The sequence below is a fragment of the Leuciscus leuciscus genome (genome assembly GCF_965113295.1).
Source record: "Leuciscus leuciscus genome assembly, chromosome: 13".
Lineage (NCBI taxonomy): Eukaryota > Metazoa > Chordata > Actinopteri > Cypriniformes > Leuciscidae > Leuciscus > Leuciscus leuciscus.
In genome coordinates this window covers 7,830,973-7,846,118 of record NC_138737.1, presented here as the reverse complement: position 1 = coordinate 7,846,118, position 15,146 = coordinate 7,830,973, and the positions used below count along the sequence as shown (strand labels likewise).

Genomic DNA, 15,146 nt, shown 5'->3' with positions numbered 1-15,146 from the left:
TGTTGTCATTTAGGAATAAGATCGCATGGGTGTTTGAATTGAGATCGCAATCTTTTAACAATTAATTTTGCAGCTCTAGTATGGATACATAATGCAGACAAAGGAGTCGGCAGTTATAATCCAACACGTTTAACTGTCAATTCATGTTATCAGACACAATTGCATTATTTGAGATGTGGTGGAAATGTTCATGACTTTCAGAAGAAAAAAATATATAAAAGTTCAGCTATTATATTCCCTGGTGTAGCTTTAGTTACTCAATAGTTTCCAAATCTCTGTACAGGAGACGCGGAAAAGAGTGAAACAAGTAAAGAAAGAGCCATTAACAGAGAGTCAGCTGTTTATAATGGAGCTCGCTCGAGAACTCAACAGGATCTGTCAGGTGAGACAAATATATTATTGCATTGTGCCTGGCTTTTCTTTAGCCAGGATCAATGAATGAATTCACTGCCATCAGCTCAGAGATTTCCAATAGATTTCTACACACATTTTCAAACTCTCTGTTGGAACCTCTTATGCTGATGTCTTTCAGAGGTCAGATATTCTGGCTCACATCTGGACCGGAGAGGACGTGTGGCCTCCGCACGCCTGTCGAGAGTTCATTGTGGAGACCGCCAACGTTCTGGAGATGAAGGTTAGAGAACATGAACTCAATCACAGGCAGAGGAATTTACTGAATTGCAACACACAATAGGAATTTAATTTGTTCAACACAACACAAGAACAGATCTATTCTTATGTGTCCTGTTTAAGGTTTCTATCTTCTATCTCTATCTATAAGCTGCTACTAAAATAGATTACTTATTTTGTCATGGTCCATATAACTGATTACATTTATGCATCTATATATAACAGACTAGCTGATAACATTGTAGAAAAATATTATTACATTTTTTATTTAATATACAATTGTAATTTTATACTATGACTATAATTTATACTATACTATAACTATACTATATTTCTTTTACTAATTTATAATAATTATGATTGTATGCACTACCGTTCAAAAGTTTGGGGTCGGTACGATTTTTTTAATGTTTTTGAAAGAAGTCTCTTATGCTCACTAAGGCTGCGTTTATTTAATCAAAAATACAGTAAAAACACGAATATTGTAAGATATTATTACAATTTCAAATAACAGTTTTTTATTTGAATATAATTCAATTACAGTCGTGCCCAGAATTAATCATACCCCTGGTAAATATGATCAAAAATGGCTGTAAAAAATAAATCTGCATCGTTTATCCTTTTGATCTTTCATTCAAAAAATTGGCAAAAATCTAACCTTTCATTGAAGTAAAAGAATTGAAAATGGGGGGGAAATCACATTATGAAATAAATGTTTTTCTCCAAAACACGTTGGCCACATTTATTCATACCCCTAGAATTTTTTATGAATAAAATATCTCTGAAGTATATTCCCATTAATATTTACCTTTTTTAGCACACCAGGGTGACTAGGAACATGAAATTGTCTAGCTATGACTTCTTGTTTCACAGGAGTTTAAATATGAGGAAGCACAAAGGCCAAATTCCCTGAATCATCCATCACAATGAATAAAACCAAAGAAAATAGTTCTGATGTGCAGTAAACGATTGTTGAGCATCACAAAATAGAAAGTGGATGTAAGAAAATAGCTAAAGAATTGAAAATCCCCATTTTGACCATCAGGGCAATAATTAAGAAGTTCCAATCAACTAAAGATGTTACGAATCTGCCAGGAAGAGGATGTGTGTCTATATTGTCTTAATGGACGGTGAGGATGAAAGTTTGAGTGGCCAAAGACTCTCCAAGGATCACAGATGGAGAATTGCAGAGATTAGTTAAGTCTTGGGGTCAGAAAGCCTATTAAAAAAAAATCAAACAACCCCTACATCCCCACATGTTGTTTGGGAGGGTTTCAAGAAAAATGCTCCTCGCACATCCAAGAACAAACTCCAGCATATTCAGTTGTCAGACATGACTGGAACTTCAAACGGCACAGGGTTCTGTGGTCAGATGAAACAAAAAAAAAATAGCTTTTTGGCAGCAAACACACTAGATGGGTTTGGTGAACACAAGGATAAAAAGTACCCCATGTGTACAATTTAATATACCATTGGATCTTTAATGTTGTGGGCCTATTTTTCTGCTGGAGGTCCTGGACATCTTATTCAGAGACATGGCATTGTGAATTCTATCAAATATCAACAGATAAAAAATCAAAACCTGACACCTTCTGCTAGAAATCATATAATGGGCCGTGGTTGGATCTTCCATCAGGACAACGATCCAAAACAAACATCAAAATCAACACAAAAATGTGTTTGGGAGCACAAAATGAAGCTTCTGCCATGACCGTCCCAGTTCCCTGACCTGATGAGTGGGGTGAACTGAAGAGAAGAAGCACCAACATGGATCTGGGAATCTGAAGGATCTGGAGAGATTCTGTATGGAGGAATGGTCTCTGATCTCTGGTCAGGTGTTCTCCAAACTCATCAGGCATTATAGGAGAAGACTCAGAGCAGTTATCTTGGCATAAGGAGATTGCAAAAAGGTATTTAATAAAAGGGTATGAATAATTGTGGCCAACGTGTTTTGGAGAAAAACATTTATTTTATAATGTGATTTCCCCCCCCACTTTCAATTCTTTTACTTAAATGAAAGGTTAGGATTTTGCCAATTTTTTGAATGAAAGATCAAAAGGATAAACGATGCAGATTTATTTTTTACAGCCATTTTTGATCATATTTACCAGGGGTATGATTAATTCTGGGCACGACTGTATATTATATTTTATTGTATATAATTATAATACAAATTTTAAATGTAATTTATTCCTGTGACGGTAAAGCTGAATTTTCAGCTTCATAAATAAGTAATTCTAATATGATTATTTGCTGCTCAAGAAACATTTCTGATTATTATCAAAAATGAAAACACTTGTGCTGCTAATATTTTAGTGTAAACCGTCATACTTTTTTTCAGGATTCTTTGATGAATAGAAAGTTCAGAAGAACAGCATTTATGAAATAGAAATCTTTTGCAACATTGTAAATGTCTTTACTGTCTCCTTTTATCAATTTAATGTGTCATTGCTGAATAAATATTAATCTCTTAAAAAAAAAAAAAAAAATCTTACTGACCCCAAACTTTTGAATTGGTAGTATTTACATTATAAAAGTTTAGAATTTATTTGTTGATAAAATTACATTTATAATAAAATATAAATGTCGCTTATGTTGTGTGTATAATACAAATTTAATGTATTATACTATTATACTCATACAAAAAAATATATTATCAATATTTTATTATAATATTTTTATATATAAAGCAAAGCAGTTAAATTAATTTTAAATGTACTTCCTTAAATTTAAATGATAATTTTTCATCTGATTTTCTACCTAAATTTAAGTTCAGGATATAAATAGAATGGTAACAAACATTCTCAGTTCATTTTTTGAATGGTGCACAACCCTGTTCCTCAGCAAATAAACTCACCCTCCTGTATTAATTTATCTGCATCCAATAGGAGATTCACACTGTTCTTCAGACAGCTGTTATTTCTCAGGATCTGCATGACTTTAATTACAGGCTGATGTTGGCTGGTTAGAACCGTGTGTTATATTTAGATAAAATCCTTAGATAAAATAGCTTTAGACTCAAAGTGCCACCAGTCCCCATAGTAACCAGCTAGTCTGTTTATATCAGGCTGACTGACAGGTCCAGTGGCTTAAGGGTTTAAAATTCTGTGTCAGTTTTCAAAGGATCAAGCTCTAATCATGGTTTGTTTGTAAGTTATGGTATACTGTAGTCCGCAGCACTTTTGTGTCCTTGAGAAAAGTGTTGAGCTGTAGTTCGCTCCAGGGCGTCCGCCTCTCGGATTTAGTGTACTTTTAAAAAAGCTTGTTGTCAGCACATTTCGTCTGAGAAATCAAAGTAATTGATTTGAGTCAGACACGGGCTGTTTATTAAAAAGTTTACTGCGTCATAAATGTCAGCTCAAGGGGCTGAATAGGCCTCTAGTTACTGAGGCAATTATTTTCAGAATCACTGATACTGATGTTGGAAAATTGAAATTGACCCTTCACAAAGACCCTCCCCCCCAGTTACTGTTGCTACGTCCAACAAACCATGTCACTCTCATGTCACACATCATGTTCGGAGCAAAGCGCAAAGAGAACACTAACAACGCGCCGACAGACAAGACAGAGCAGGTTTCTTTTGGTATGAAAGAAAGTCTCAGCTTTCAAAAAATTTTATAATTTTTTTTTTTAAGGAATTCAAACAATAAATATAATTTTGTGGTTCTTTAATGTGAAGTGACAGATCGCTGTAGCGCCTCAGTTCAAGCGGCACGTGAACCAATCATCTCTTCCTACTAGCACAAAATATACATGAATGAACATCAGAAGGTATGTGTTTCAACCGTGGAAAGATGTCAATAACGTTATCATTTTCAAATGCCGTTGTCGTGTAAATGAACGGCCAAAATGCACAAAGGGCCCTATCTTGCACCCAGCGCAATTGACTTTGTACACCGACGCATGTATCATTCCTATTTTGCACCCGACGCACAGCAGACTTTTCCCTCCACAGACGCACGTCGGTAAATTAGGGAATGAACTTGCGCTCCGGGGGGCGGTTCAGCGCAAAGAGGAGGCGTGTTCCGGCGCAAACGTCCCCTGTTGCTATTTTGCAGTTTCAGAAAACAATTCCGCCACAGACCAGGAAAAACCTAGTCTAAAGTCAGTGGCGCTTTATTCAGATGCTATTTTAAGGGTGCATGCTTGGCCATAATGTAGTGTGTGCACAACGCGCATACACTTTGCTTCTCTCATCTACACAGACGCAGGCAGCAGTTGCCATTTTTGCAAACCATACATAATTACTAGGAAAAATATTACCACACAAGGGAAATCATTGTGGTGTCCATGAAGATGTAAAAAAATAGGCATAAATCTAGCTTACACATTTACCCAAATTATTATATGCCTGTTTAACCGAAGCTAATTTGGGTGTGTTTCTCCCATCCCCATACAATGTCACTTCTCTGTCTTTTACGGCCCTGACGAGAACATCGGTCTCCTCGGCTGTGAACCGCTCCTGGCGTGCGCCTGGCAAATCTGCCGTTATAATAGCAAACCGCCATGGAACAAGCACACCTGATTTTAAAGGGAATGTGAGATGATCCTCTGATTGGTTTATTTCATGTTACGCCCAAAAACCACACCTATGATGAGTAATGTAGCTACTTCAGACCAACCCATTTTAGATTTGCGTCGGGCTCAAGAGTCATTTATCCCGCCGGTATAATAGCAACAGCGCCCGAGATCCGCCCACAAAGTTACTTGCGTTTCGCGTTTGATACTTGCGTTTCAGATTGTTAAAATAGGGCCCTAAAAGTTTTCCATTTTAGTTGAAAACAGTGACGTGTAAATGGCCCCTGAGTTTTGAATCGTCATGTGTATTATGTATTCAGTCTATAGGCAGAGGCACGTAGTTTTTCTTTACAAATTGACATTGCCAACTACTGGCCTGCGTAGTACAATAATACAGCTCTTATTTATATCAGGTTTGCTGATCCGTGTGAACTGGATCGTTGTCGTATGTTTGCAAAAAACGTTTCCATTTTTAGCATATCGTTGTCGTGTAAATGTGCCCTGAATGTCTAAATGGGTTAAAGGAATAGTTCACCCAAAAATGATGAGCCATCTGACTGACTTTCTTCCACAAAAAGATACATTTAAAAAAAATGTCTCATATTTTTCTATACAGTTAATGAATGGGGACTGGAGATTTCAATATTCAAATACACCATAAAAGTATCATAAAATTCCAAGTCTTGTGTTTTTACACGCTGTGCAGGAAAATACGGAGAAGCCCATGCAAGTTTATACCGATCTGCATCCCGAAAAGAGGGACTGGAAGAGTAATTTACTGAGCATGCTTGAGCAGGGAGGAGAGCATGACATGGGCTCATATAAAAGGATCATCATGGACTGGACCAGAGGACAGCGCAACAGACACCCGGTGAGGATCAGAAACATTTGCACAAACACTACAAACTCATGAGATGCATCCTGTGGTGCTTTTTAAACTGTAGCACATGTACATGTAACACACCTATTTATCTTGCGAAAGAAATTCATAGGAGGGCGCAAGTTATATTTGTCTACAAAACAAATTTTTTTATTTAAGCATAAGCCTTTATATCAAAAAGTTAGATCCTGAGAAACATACATTCAATCAAGCATGTACAAACTTTTGGCTGGTAATGTTTAGTGGGGCTCTATATAGCAAATACGTTTATATCGGTAAATATATTAATGGTTACAACATTCTCTTTGTTAGGGGTAATTTGTTTGCGAATGTGTAATTTAATATCAATCCATGCTGTAAATGAAGTGTCTGATTCTCTGGCTCTCTCTCTCTCTCTGTCTATGGGTCTTAGTCTTGGGTTGCTCTCTGATTAAGTATTAGGATATTAACCTTGCTATGATCCTCTTGTCCGACTGTGTTGATTACAAACGACCTCACTGACTGACCTGAGAGAGACATGCACAACCCGTTAAGCTGTATAAATGGAAACTCACCATTGCCTTGTACAGTTTTTCAATTAAAATAATGACCAAATAGTTTGCCAAACACTTCTAGCTTACTGCACAGTGTACACTTTATACTACCTGCAATTTTAATAGAATGTAAAACAGTATGCATTTTGCAACAATACTTAAATAAATGTAGTGTACTGTGTCATTAACCGCTATCCAGCTAACAGAAATATGTTTTAAGAACGTTTTGTTAAAGTTAATGCAGGGATGACGTCTAAACCCGGGATCTTTTTTTTTTTTTAACACATGTTTCTAATAAGTAACTATATAAGAGCGTTTCAGGTGTGAGTGTGTGCAGTTTACATTTGGGAGCAAGAGGTTCAAGTATCATCAAGTGGTTTACCACAGACCTTCATTCATAAATTGAAAAACCCCACTATAAAAACCCATAGGAACATTTCAAGGGAACCAGTGCCTGGTTTTGATGGCATCCCTGCATCCTGTCATCATTTACTCTCCCTCATGTTGTTCCAAACCTGTATGAGTTTCTTACGTCTGTTTAACACAAAAGAAGATATTTTGAAGAATTTTGGTAACCAGACATTTGACTGTAGCCGGTAGGGTGAGTAAATGATGACAGGATTTTCATTTCTGAGTAAATTATCCCTTTTTCAGTCTTAGCCACATTGTTTACACTCTTCGAGAAAGTCAACCTTCAAATAGATTACTAATAGTTGTTACACATTAACCTGGATACGAGAAAGCATTTAAACATCGATAAAATTACACACCTTTAAGTCTATTGGGACATGTATCCTTTCAATATAGCGTCACCTTTCTGATGCCTAATCAATAATTCATTCATCTCTCAGAGTCCTCTTAGGAATCATTTGTGTGTAACTCAATATCAGTAAATACTGTTAGTGAAGTATCATCTCTCTTTCTCTCATTACAAACAACTCCACTGTGACACATGCACACAAATAAACTTTTCTGAAAACTTTGAACATCGACAGTTTCTGAAGTGTGTTTTGAAAAGATATATTTTATGATTTTTGCTTCCGGCCTCTGTCATTTATCAGTTTGTCTCTCCAGCACGGTATCTGGCCGGGTGAGGCGGTGTTGATGATGTTGGATGACGTGGAGCTGCAGTGGAAGCGGGGTCACCTGTCACACCTGCAGTCTGCCGTGGAGCTGCTCATCGGCCTCGTTCTTGGGGAACACCTCGACAAGGTGCGATCCCTCTGGAAACATACACAACATTCATAGACTTGCATTAAATTCAAAATCTGCAATTTATATTTTTAACTGATCTATTAACAAGCACCATTGACATTGCAGGAGCTCATTCCTAGACTGTGGCTGGTACAAAAACAAAAGACCCAGAAGATCGGTGAGCAGGCAATGACATTAATGCCTTAGAATTATTTTCTAAGGATAATTACCTACAGCTGCTGTAAGTGATTTCTGCACCAAATGGAATTGGAAAAACAAAGCTTATATTGCTTACAGTATATGTGTATGGTAGTTTCCTTCGAATGAAATCACATACAGCAGTTTTATTAGATCAGACCTGAGTTTATTTGGATATTGAGAAGATGATTGGCATGTCTTGAATGGGCTTTCTGGTAATCTCTCTCTCTGATCTTTTTTAGATTTCACTGGCTACATTCCACACATTGGTGAGAGAGTAATAGTTTCAGCAATCAAACATTTATTTAACACAATTTTAATGCAATGATATTCAGGCCATCAGTGGAATAGTTTCTATTATCTTATGTAGTAACATAAATATTGCTCTTTGTTTCAGTGTGGAACTGGATATGTGATGCTGCAGGTATGTGTCACTGCTTAATATTTTGTTTAAACGAAAATATAATATATTTGTTCAGGATTCTGAATGTTTAAAAGCATTTATTTGAAAAAGGAATATTTTGAAACATTATAAATGTCTTATCTTTACTGTCACTTTTGACCAATTTAATGCAGCATTCCTGAATAAAAGTATTCATTTATTGTAGAAAATCTGACTTACTTTTGAATGGTATATATATATATATATATAGTTCGACTTCAGGAGCGCATTTCAGGAGCGGCATTTCGACTTCAGGAGCGCATTTACTAAAAGAAAAAGAAAACAGAATTTATACGGAAGACTGTAGGCTATTCTCATAATTTTGACTTTATTCTCAAAATATTAAGACTTTAATCTCAAAATATTAAGACTTTAATCTCCAAATATTTCGACTTTATTCTCATAATATTTCAACTATTCGCGTAATGTTAGATTTTAGTTTTTTTCACAGATAAAAAAATAATTATATATATATATATACATATATATATATATATATATATATATATATATATATATATATATACAGTATATATGTATCAGAATGACAAATGGTGGACAATATGAGAAAAATAAAGATTTTTTAAAGTAGTGGTAGAAAAATAAAATGGGCAATTTTTCAGAATATTTTTATCTGTAAAAGTATTTCATACTTATATGAGTATTTCATTATTATTTTAGAAATGTCCTAGCATTAAACTTTTTTAATTAGCAGTCTGCCATTTTTTTTTTTTTATATATATATATATATATAACCTAAAATCATAAATCTAACCATAGTGCGGCCTTATTTTACAGTGGAGGTGACTTTTGACCCAGAGACGGCCAACCCTGCCCTTGTTCTGTCTGAGGACTGCAAGCGCATGCAGTGTGGCCTGGAGCGGCGCGGGGTCTCCTGCAGTCGGAGGCGCTTCGACGGCTGGTGGTGCTGTTTCGGCTCAGAGGGCTTCTCGGCGGGACGCCGGTACTGGGAGGTGGAAGTGGGCGACCGTGACTGGCGTCTCGGGGTGGCCAAAGAATCAGCCATCTGCAAAGGCTACAGACCGCTCAACACTCAGAGCGGATACCTCACCCTCAGGCTGGAGCGGGGGTCCGAGCTCAAGGCCCTGACCACACCGCCTACCTTCTTGCCCCAGTCGCTCATCCCGCGGAGGGTGGGAGTGTACCTGGACTATGAGGAGGGGCAGCTGTCCTTCTATGACATCCAAAAGCGCGCGCACATCTACACATACAGCGAGAGGTTCACAGAGAAGCTTTACCCGGTGTTTGGGACGGTGGAGATGGTGCGTGAGATGGTGATCAGGCCTGCAGATCTGAGGGAGCGATGTCTCTGTAAGGGACAGTGTCTGTTCTTCTAACGTACATAACGAACGCGCAATTCTCACGCACATGGATACGAAAAAAATCACACACCATAAAACATTCATACAGTTCAATCATTTGATGAATTTGCATAGAAGGTATTTTACATTTTTTAGATTAGCTAAAGCTGTAATTTCTGCACCACAAGGAATAAAAATTAAGAAAAAAGACTTGTTAAACAGTCTGTGATTGGTCAGACAAACAGATAGTCTCGCCCAAAACTCATGTCTTTAGTGTTACAGTGATGATGTATTTTTGTAGGTCAACCTGGTTCCCTTGACAAAAACCCAGTAGGATTTTTCCAATGGCTTTTGCGAAGGATCAAGGCTTTCCTCAACTGTATCGCAAAAGGGTTCATTAATCGAAGCTTTTGGATTATTGCAGAAAATAAGCTCTGTGACCAACAAAGGTTTATGATTCTTACACATTTTGTTCATTTTCACAAATGAACACAACTTATGAATTTTGAAGACTAAATTCAATCACCAGAAGTAAAAAGCTAAACGTAGTGTATAAACAAACTACACCACTGTCGCATGACTTCACTGTCAACACCAAGAAGCATACAAAGATGCTTTTAGTCTTTTTTTAAAAACATTTTCTCTGAAAGTTTGAGTTGGAATAGTTTGCAAGAGCACGATTATAAACAAGGCTGTAAAAGTGAATGAGTTTTCCTGTTCGGCTGATGACGTTTAATGCCCCCGACAGCTTCTTTAGCCTCATTTAGCCACTTGCATGCAACTGACTTTTTCAAGACAAGTAAAAGCTGTAAAACTCATAAGGGGTATTACTGATGTATTTTAAGTTGTAGAATGAAATGTGAAAATATCTTGAGCTTGTGTTCACCACAGACCTTATTTCAAGCATTTAACCAAAAACCCATTCAAACAAACCCATTGATTTCAGGATGATGGAACCGGAAGTGCTAAAATGCTAACTCGTTTCCATGTTTTGGCCTACAAAAATACCTCCTGCAGACAGTGTTGGGGGTGTGCGCTGTGACGGTTACTGTAGACTAAATGTGAACATGCATTTACTCATCTCACTTGCACTAAAGTATTCCTCAAAATTATTTAAAACAATGAAAATGAAATGAAAGCAAATGAAAACCTGCAATAATTAAATATGTTAAATAACACCAATATGCTTTGTTTAACCTTACTTTATTAACCAATTGCTTTGCTGCTGATCCAATTCAACCATACTAATAAGCAAAAATTGACTAAACATCACGTTTGATTATTTATTTTTTTGATTGCTGAAAGACTTTAACTTTCTTCTCCTGCATCCTGTTCTTCTGTGATCTAAATATGCAGTGAGAAGTTTTGCATACTACAACCTACATACTACAGCTTGAATATGATGCTGAAATGCAATTATCTATAAAAATCTTAAATAAAAAAATTTAAATTCCCCTAAGTCAAAAGCTGAAAGGTTTGTTTGAGCTGCGCCCTCTACTGTACAGGAGTGAATTTGCTTTCCCTCAGCCTGAGGCTTATTCATTTCACTTTTGGTGCAAAAGGGCCCTTTAAATTTGCCCCAAAAATTAATTTTTATTTTATTTATTTATTTTTAAACAAACAAGCAGGCCCAGCCCAGCTGAGTAAAGGTAACACAAAATGAATGCAACGCATTACTTTCCATAAAAAGTAACTAAGTAATGCAATTATTACTTTTTTTAGGGAGTAACGCAATATTGTAACGCATTGAAAAATCTCTAATAATCTACTCACATTTGATAGAATGTTCAGCATTCAAAATGTAACCGACAGTGATTGTGTCCTTGTAATATTGCATACTGAATTATGATTTATTGCATCTTTTTACCCATATATGTTTACCCATTCATTATATTTACAAGTACAGCCAACAGAAAATGATTATATATAACACCTAACTGTTCTTTTGCTGCCCTGAATGTACTGCTCCCTTAGCAAATGCATATCTAATTTTAACAAGTATTGGATGTAATCACATCTTACTCCATGTTTGTTTGTTTGTTTTTCAGTAACATAAGAAAGCATATAGAGGGCACTGTCAGCTCGTACTCATTTAATCTACATAAAGCATTTCAGTAGGTCCACAGTGTGCTAAAAACAGTTGATAGCACCTAAATCTGTTTCTAATAAACAAAGCTAACACACAATGAGTCGACTGTGGTAGAATGATTTATTGTTTCATTAAGTGCGGTGAACTGATATGCAGTGAGAAGTTTTGCATACTACATACTACAGCTTGAATATGATGGTGAAATGCAATTATCGTATAAAAATCTTTAAAAAGAAAAAGAAAAAATTCCCCGAAGTCAAAAGAACCGAACAGATTATTAAAGGCAGTAAAAATTTAATTTAAGGGTACACAAGTGTGATGTCGGTAATCTTTTCGGAATTGCCAGTAGTGTACTAAACTAAAATACAGCCGCAGGCCTAAAGTTGCAACAGCACATCTTGCAACCAGGCAATAAAAAAACAAACCTCAGTAACATATTTACAATCCTAAGAATCGAGTCCATATGCATGCGCTTGTGTTGCAACATTTAATACAACCCTTAACAAGTCAAATTTGATTTAGAAGGAAATTAATTAGTTAAAGATAAAGTGTAAACTCTAAATCATAAGACATGTCACATTTGATGTGAAAAATACATTTAGAAAACCTCTATGCTCAAAAAACGTGATACAACTTGAAAGCAACATCATGATATAAAATCTGCTAAATTCAAACCTTGTCAGAATGAAAGCAATCAAGCTCAAATAAGCAACAGAAGATCTCTAACCTATCCCATGGCGCATACGTCAATAACATTTCTCACAAACACTGTAGGAAACATGGTTTGATGCTAAAAGTTACACCAAATACCTGTTTGGAAGCGATAACACTAAAAGGTTTTTAAGTATTTACATTCAACTAAATATCAAGGCTTGAAGACTTTGGTCTTGATGAGCTATAATCCAAGGAATCCAAGAGCTCAGCTGTTCTCATCCTCACATAAAAACCATATGTTGTGCACATTGGTCGGTGAACTTCTCTAATTAACTTAGTTTCGCTTGAGCGTATATATACACACTTTCTGCAGAAGGCAAAAGGGAGTTGGATTAGGCCTCGAAGTACTGCCTCTCCAGCTTCTTTGTGACGGTGCTGCTGGACACGACTCCTCTCTGCACCATCTCCACCTGCCGTGTGACGGTGCCGCCCGACTCCGTGATCTGCCGGCTCGACATCAACATCATACCGTCTAAAAGAAACACACACATAAACATTAGACACGTGTGCTCATGTGGTGGGCAAAAATGACAGATTCTTTTTTTATTTCAATGAAATGAGTGAACTTTATTTTAGTTTGATGTTTTTAATTTAATATTTTGTATTTTTAGGGGATTTTATGGCACTAAATGATATTTATGATATTTATATTTATAATTCCACTAGATGAAATTCGTCTCCCATTGATTTCCAATGCGGACATTTTTGACCGAAAGGAGTAAAAGTGTGACTATTTTTTTCAGTACCACTTAAATATTTTTTTGTGTGTGTTAAAAAATATTTGTTTTAAATTAAAAAAAGAAGTAAAAAGTAACTAAAGTAGAATTCTTTTGTTTTAAAAACACTTTGTATCAACTTACTGTTTTTTATGAACTCGTTATCATACACAAAACATGTGGTATTTCTAGAAACAATAGATATTAATAATCAGTGTTTGAAATACCAGCTAAAGAAATGTGTATTTAATAAATTATACTAAATATAAAAAATATTACTTGTTTTTTTTAGTTTAGTTACATTTAATAATAATTGTAGTAGAATTAATTTGAGAAAAATGCTAATTTTAGAAAAAATATTCTACTTAAATAATCATAATTAGTATGAATTATGTAATCATATTTTGTTGGTTTATATTAAATAATATAAAATACTACAAATGTTTTCGTGTTATATTTAATAATAGTAGTAAAACTTTTTTTTTCCCACAGTGGTCAATTTGACCCCAAATAGTAAATAAATTAAATAAATAATAATAGGTTCAAATGCTAATTTCAATATTTTATTTTTGTTTTCTGAAAATATTGTGTACATTTTGTGGTGCTGTACTGCACAGTTAAAAACTTTTGATTACAGTGTTAAATTTGACATTATTGTATAGAAATTGGCAGACTTTGTATATAAATTTGTCTGATTTGATAAAAAAAAAAAAAAAAAGACTACATTAATTAAATAAATTAGCATAATTAATTATAAAACATCCTGCGGGTCCGATTCAATTGAAATTATGAAGGCCGTTCACACCAAGGACTATAATTATAACGATAAAGATATAGGGTCCCACTTTATATTAGGTGTCTTTAACTACTATGTACTAACATGTAAATTAATCATTTGATACTGTGCACTTATTGTGTACATGCAAGTTTTTATATTGTACTTATATTTTAAAAACACCTGCATGTAATTACAGCTGTAATTAATCTTTATCGTTCTTGATAATCCAGCAAGATATGTAGTCGTGTGTCTGTACCTGAAGACACGAAGGGTTCTGAGAACGTGGTGTGTGAAGTAATCTCTGTTGGTAGGTTAAACACCTCTCTCTTTGTGACTGACTGACTGCTGTACTGTGACATAGAGCCTGAGGAAGAAGAAGAGGAGAAAAGAAGAAGAGATGATAAAGTTTCAACCATTCATTATCCTCCAAGACAACTTAAAATGCACTGTGATGTATTTCCAAGTAAAACAGAATATTCATCAGACTGAATCATAAAAAGCAGGCTATGATATTATTAAAACATTTAACAGTGAAATAACAGTGACACTGTTCAAAAGTCCCGCATACCTCCATCTTGGGATTCGATGGTGATGATGCCCTCTCGCTCCGGTCCGAAGCCCTGTGTGGTTTGGGCTTGAACTTTGAATTTGTACGGCATGTTTTCTTTCAGGTCAGACACCTTCAAAGAAGTCGCAGCGTTGCCATTCACCTGGAAGGAGCGAAGATCTCCTGCACGGACACCAAAGACAGAGTCTTAACAAGGAAGCTAAAGAACAGGGCTTGTTTCTGATTAGTGCAGTTGCAATGGCTTTTATACATGAAAAATAAAGTGAGGTTGGGTTCTGACCTCCACCGTGCAGCTGTTCACAGGTGACCACGTAGCCCAGGATGTCTCCATTGGGTTTGCGTGGTTTCTCCCAGCTCAGCTGCAGCGTGTCTGGACTCAAAGCTGTGAAGATCAAAGGTCCTGGAGCGCTGGGAGTGCTGAGAGTGAACGGAGACCCTGAACAACAGCACACACACACATATATTCATGTTTAAGAACAATTAAATGATACATACACGCAATAATGTGGTAATATTTAATCAATATTTCACAATAGCTGCCACTACTAATGCTGACATTAGCTA

At 35.9% G+C, this 15,146-nt stretch overlaps 2 protein-coding genes across 4 annotated transcripts in view; one reads left to right on the top strand and one right to left on the bottom strand.

Annotated features, from left to right (window-relative positions):
* The first annotated feature begins 287 nt into the window (after positions 1-287).
* On the top strand, positions 288-10,814 carry LOC309512532 (butyrophilin subfamily 1 member A1-like). Its single transcript, XM_082188170.1, has 8 exons — positions 288-382; positions 533-634; positions 5,855-6,019; positions 7,636-7,773; positions 7,882-7,933; positions 8,196-8,222; positions 8,351-8,377; positions 9,194-10,814. Exons 1-8 carry the CDS (start codon positions 347-349, stop codon positions 9,751-9,753), a joined length of 1,107 nt encoding a protein of 368 aa, XP_082044296.1. The 5' UTR covers positions 288-346; the 3' UTR covers positions 9,754-10,814.
* Positions 10,815-11,907: 1,093 nt separating this feature from the next.
* The window catches only part of LOC309512517 (integrin beta-4-like), a 30,930-nt gene continuing 27,691 nt past the window's right edge, over positions 11,908-15,146 (bottom strand). For all 3 annotated transcript variants that reach the window (XM_082188134.1, XM_082188133.1, XM_082188135.1), the window contains 4 exons: positions 14,863-15,018; positions 14,583-14,744; positions 14,271-14,378; positions 11,908-12,992 (listed from right to left, as the gene is read on the bottom strand). In XM_082188134.1, the coding sequence (XP_082044260.1) occupies positions 12,853-12,992; positions 14,271-14,378; positions 14,583-14,744; positions 14,863-15,018 (566 nt within the window). In that variant the 3' untranslated portion in view covers positions 11,908-12,852. The remainder of the gene's footprint in view (positions 12,993-14,270; positions 14,379-14,582; positions 14,745-14,862; positions 15,019-15,146) is intronic.

Excerpts from the sequence above, each read along its gene's own strand:
- LOC309512532 (XM_082188170.1), top strand. The coding sequence starts at position 347 with ATGGAGCTCGCTCGAGAACTCAACAGGATCTGTCAG. Across the intron at positions 6,020-7,635 it reads GACAGCGCAACAGACACCCG|CACGGTATCTGGCCGGGTGA; the intron begins GTGAGGATCAGA and ends TTGTCTCTCCAG. Across the intron at positions 7,934-8,195 it reads ACAAAAGACCCAGAAGATCG|ATTTCACTGGCTACATTCCA; the intron begins GTGAGCAGGCAA and ends GATCTTTTTTAG.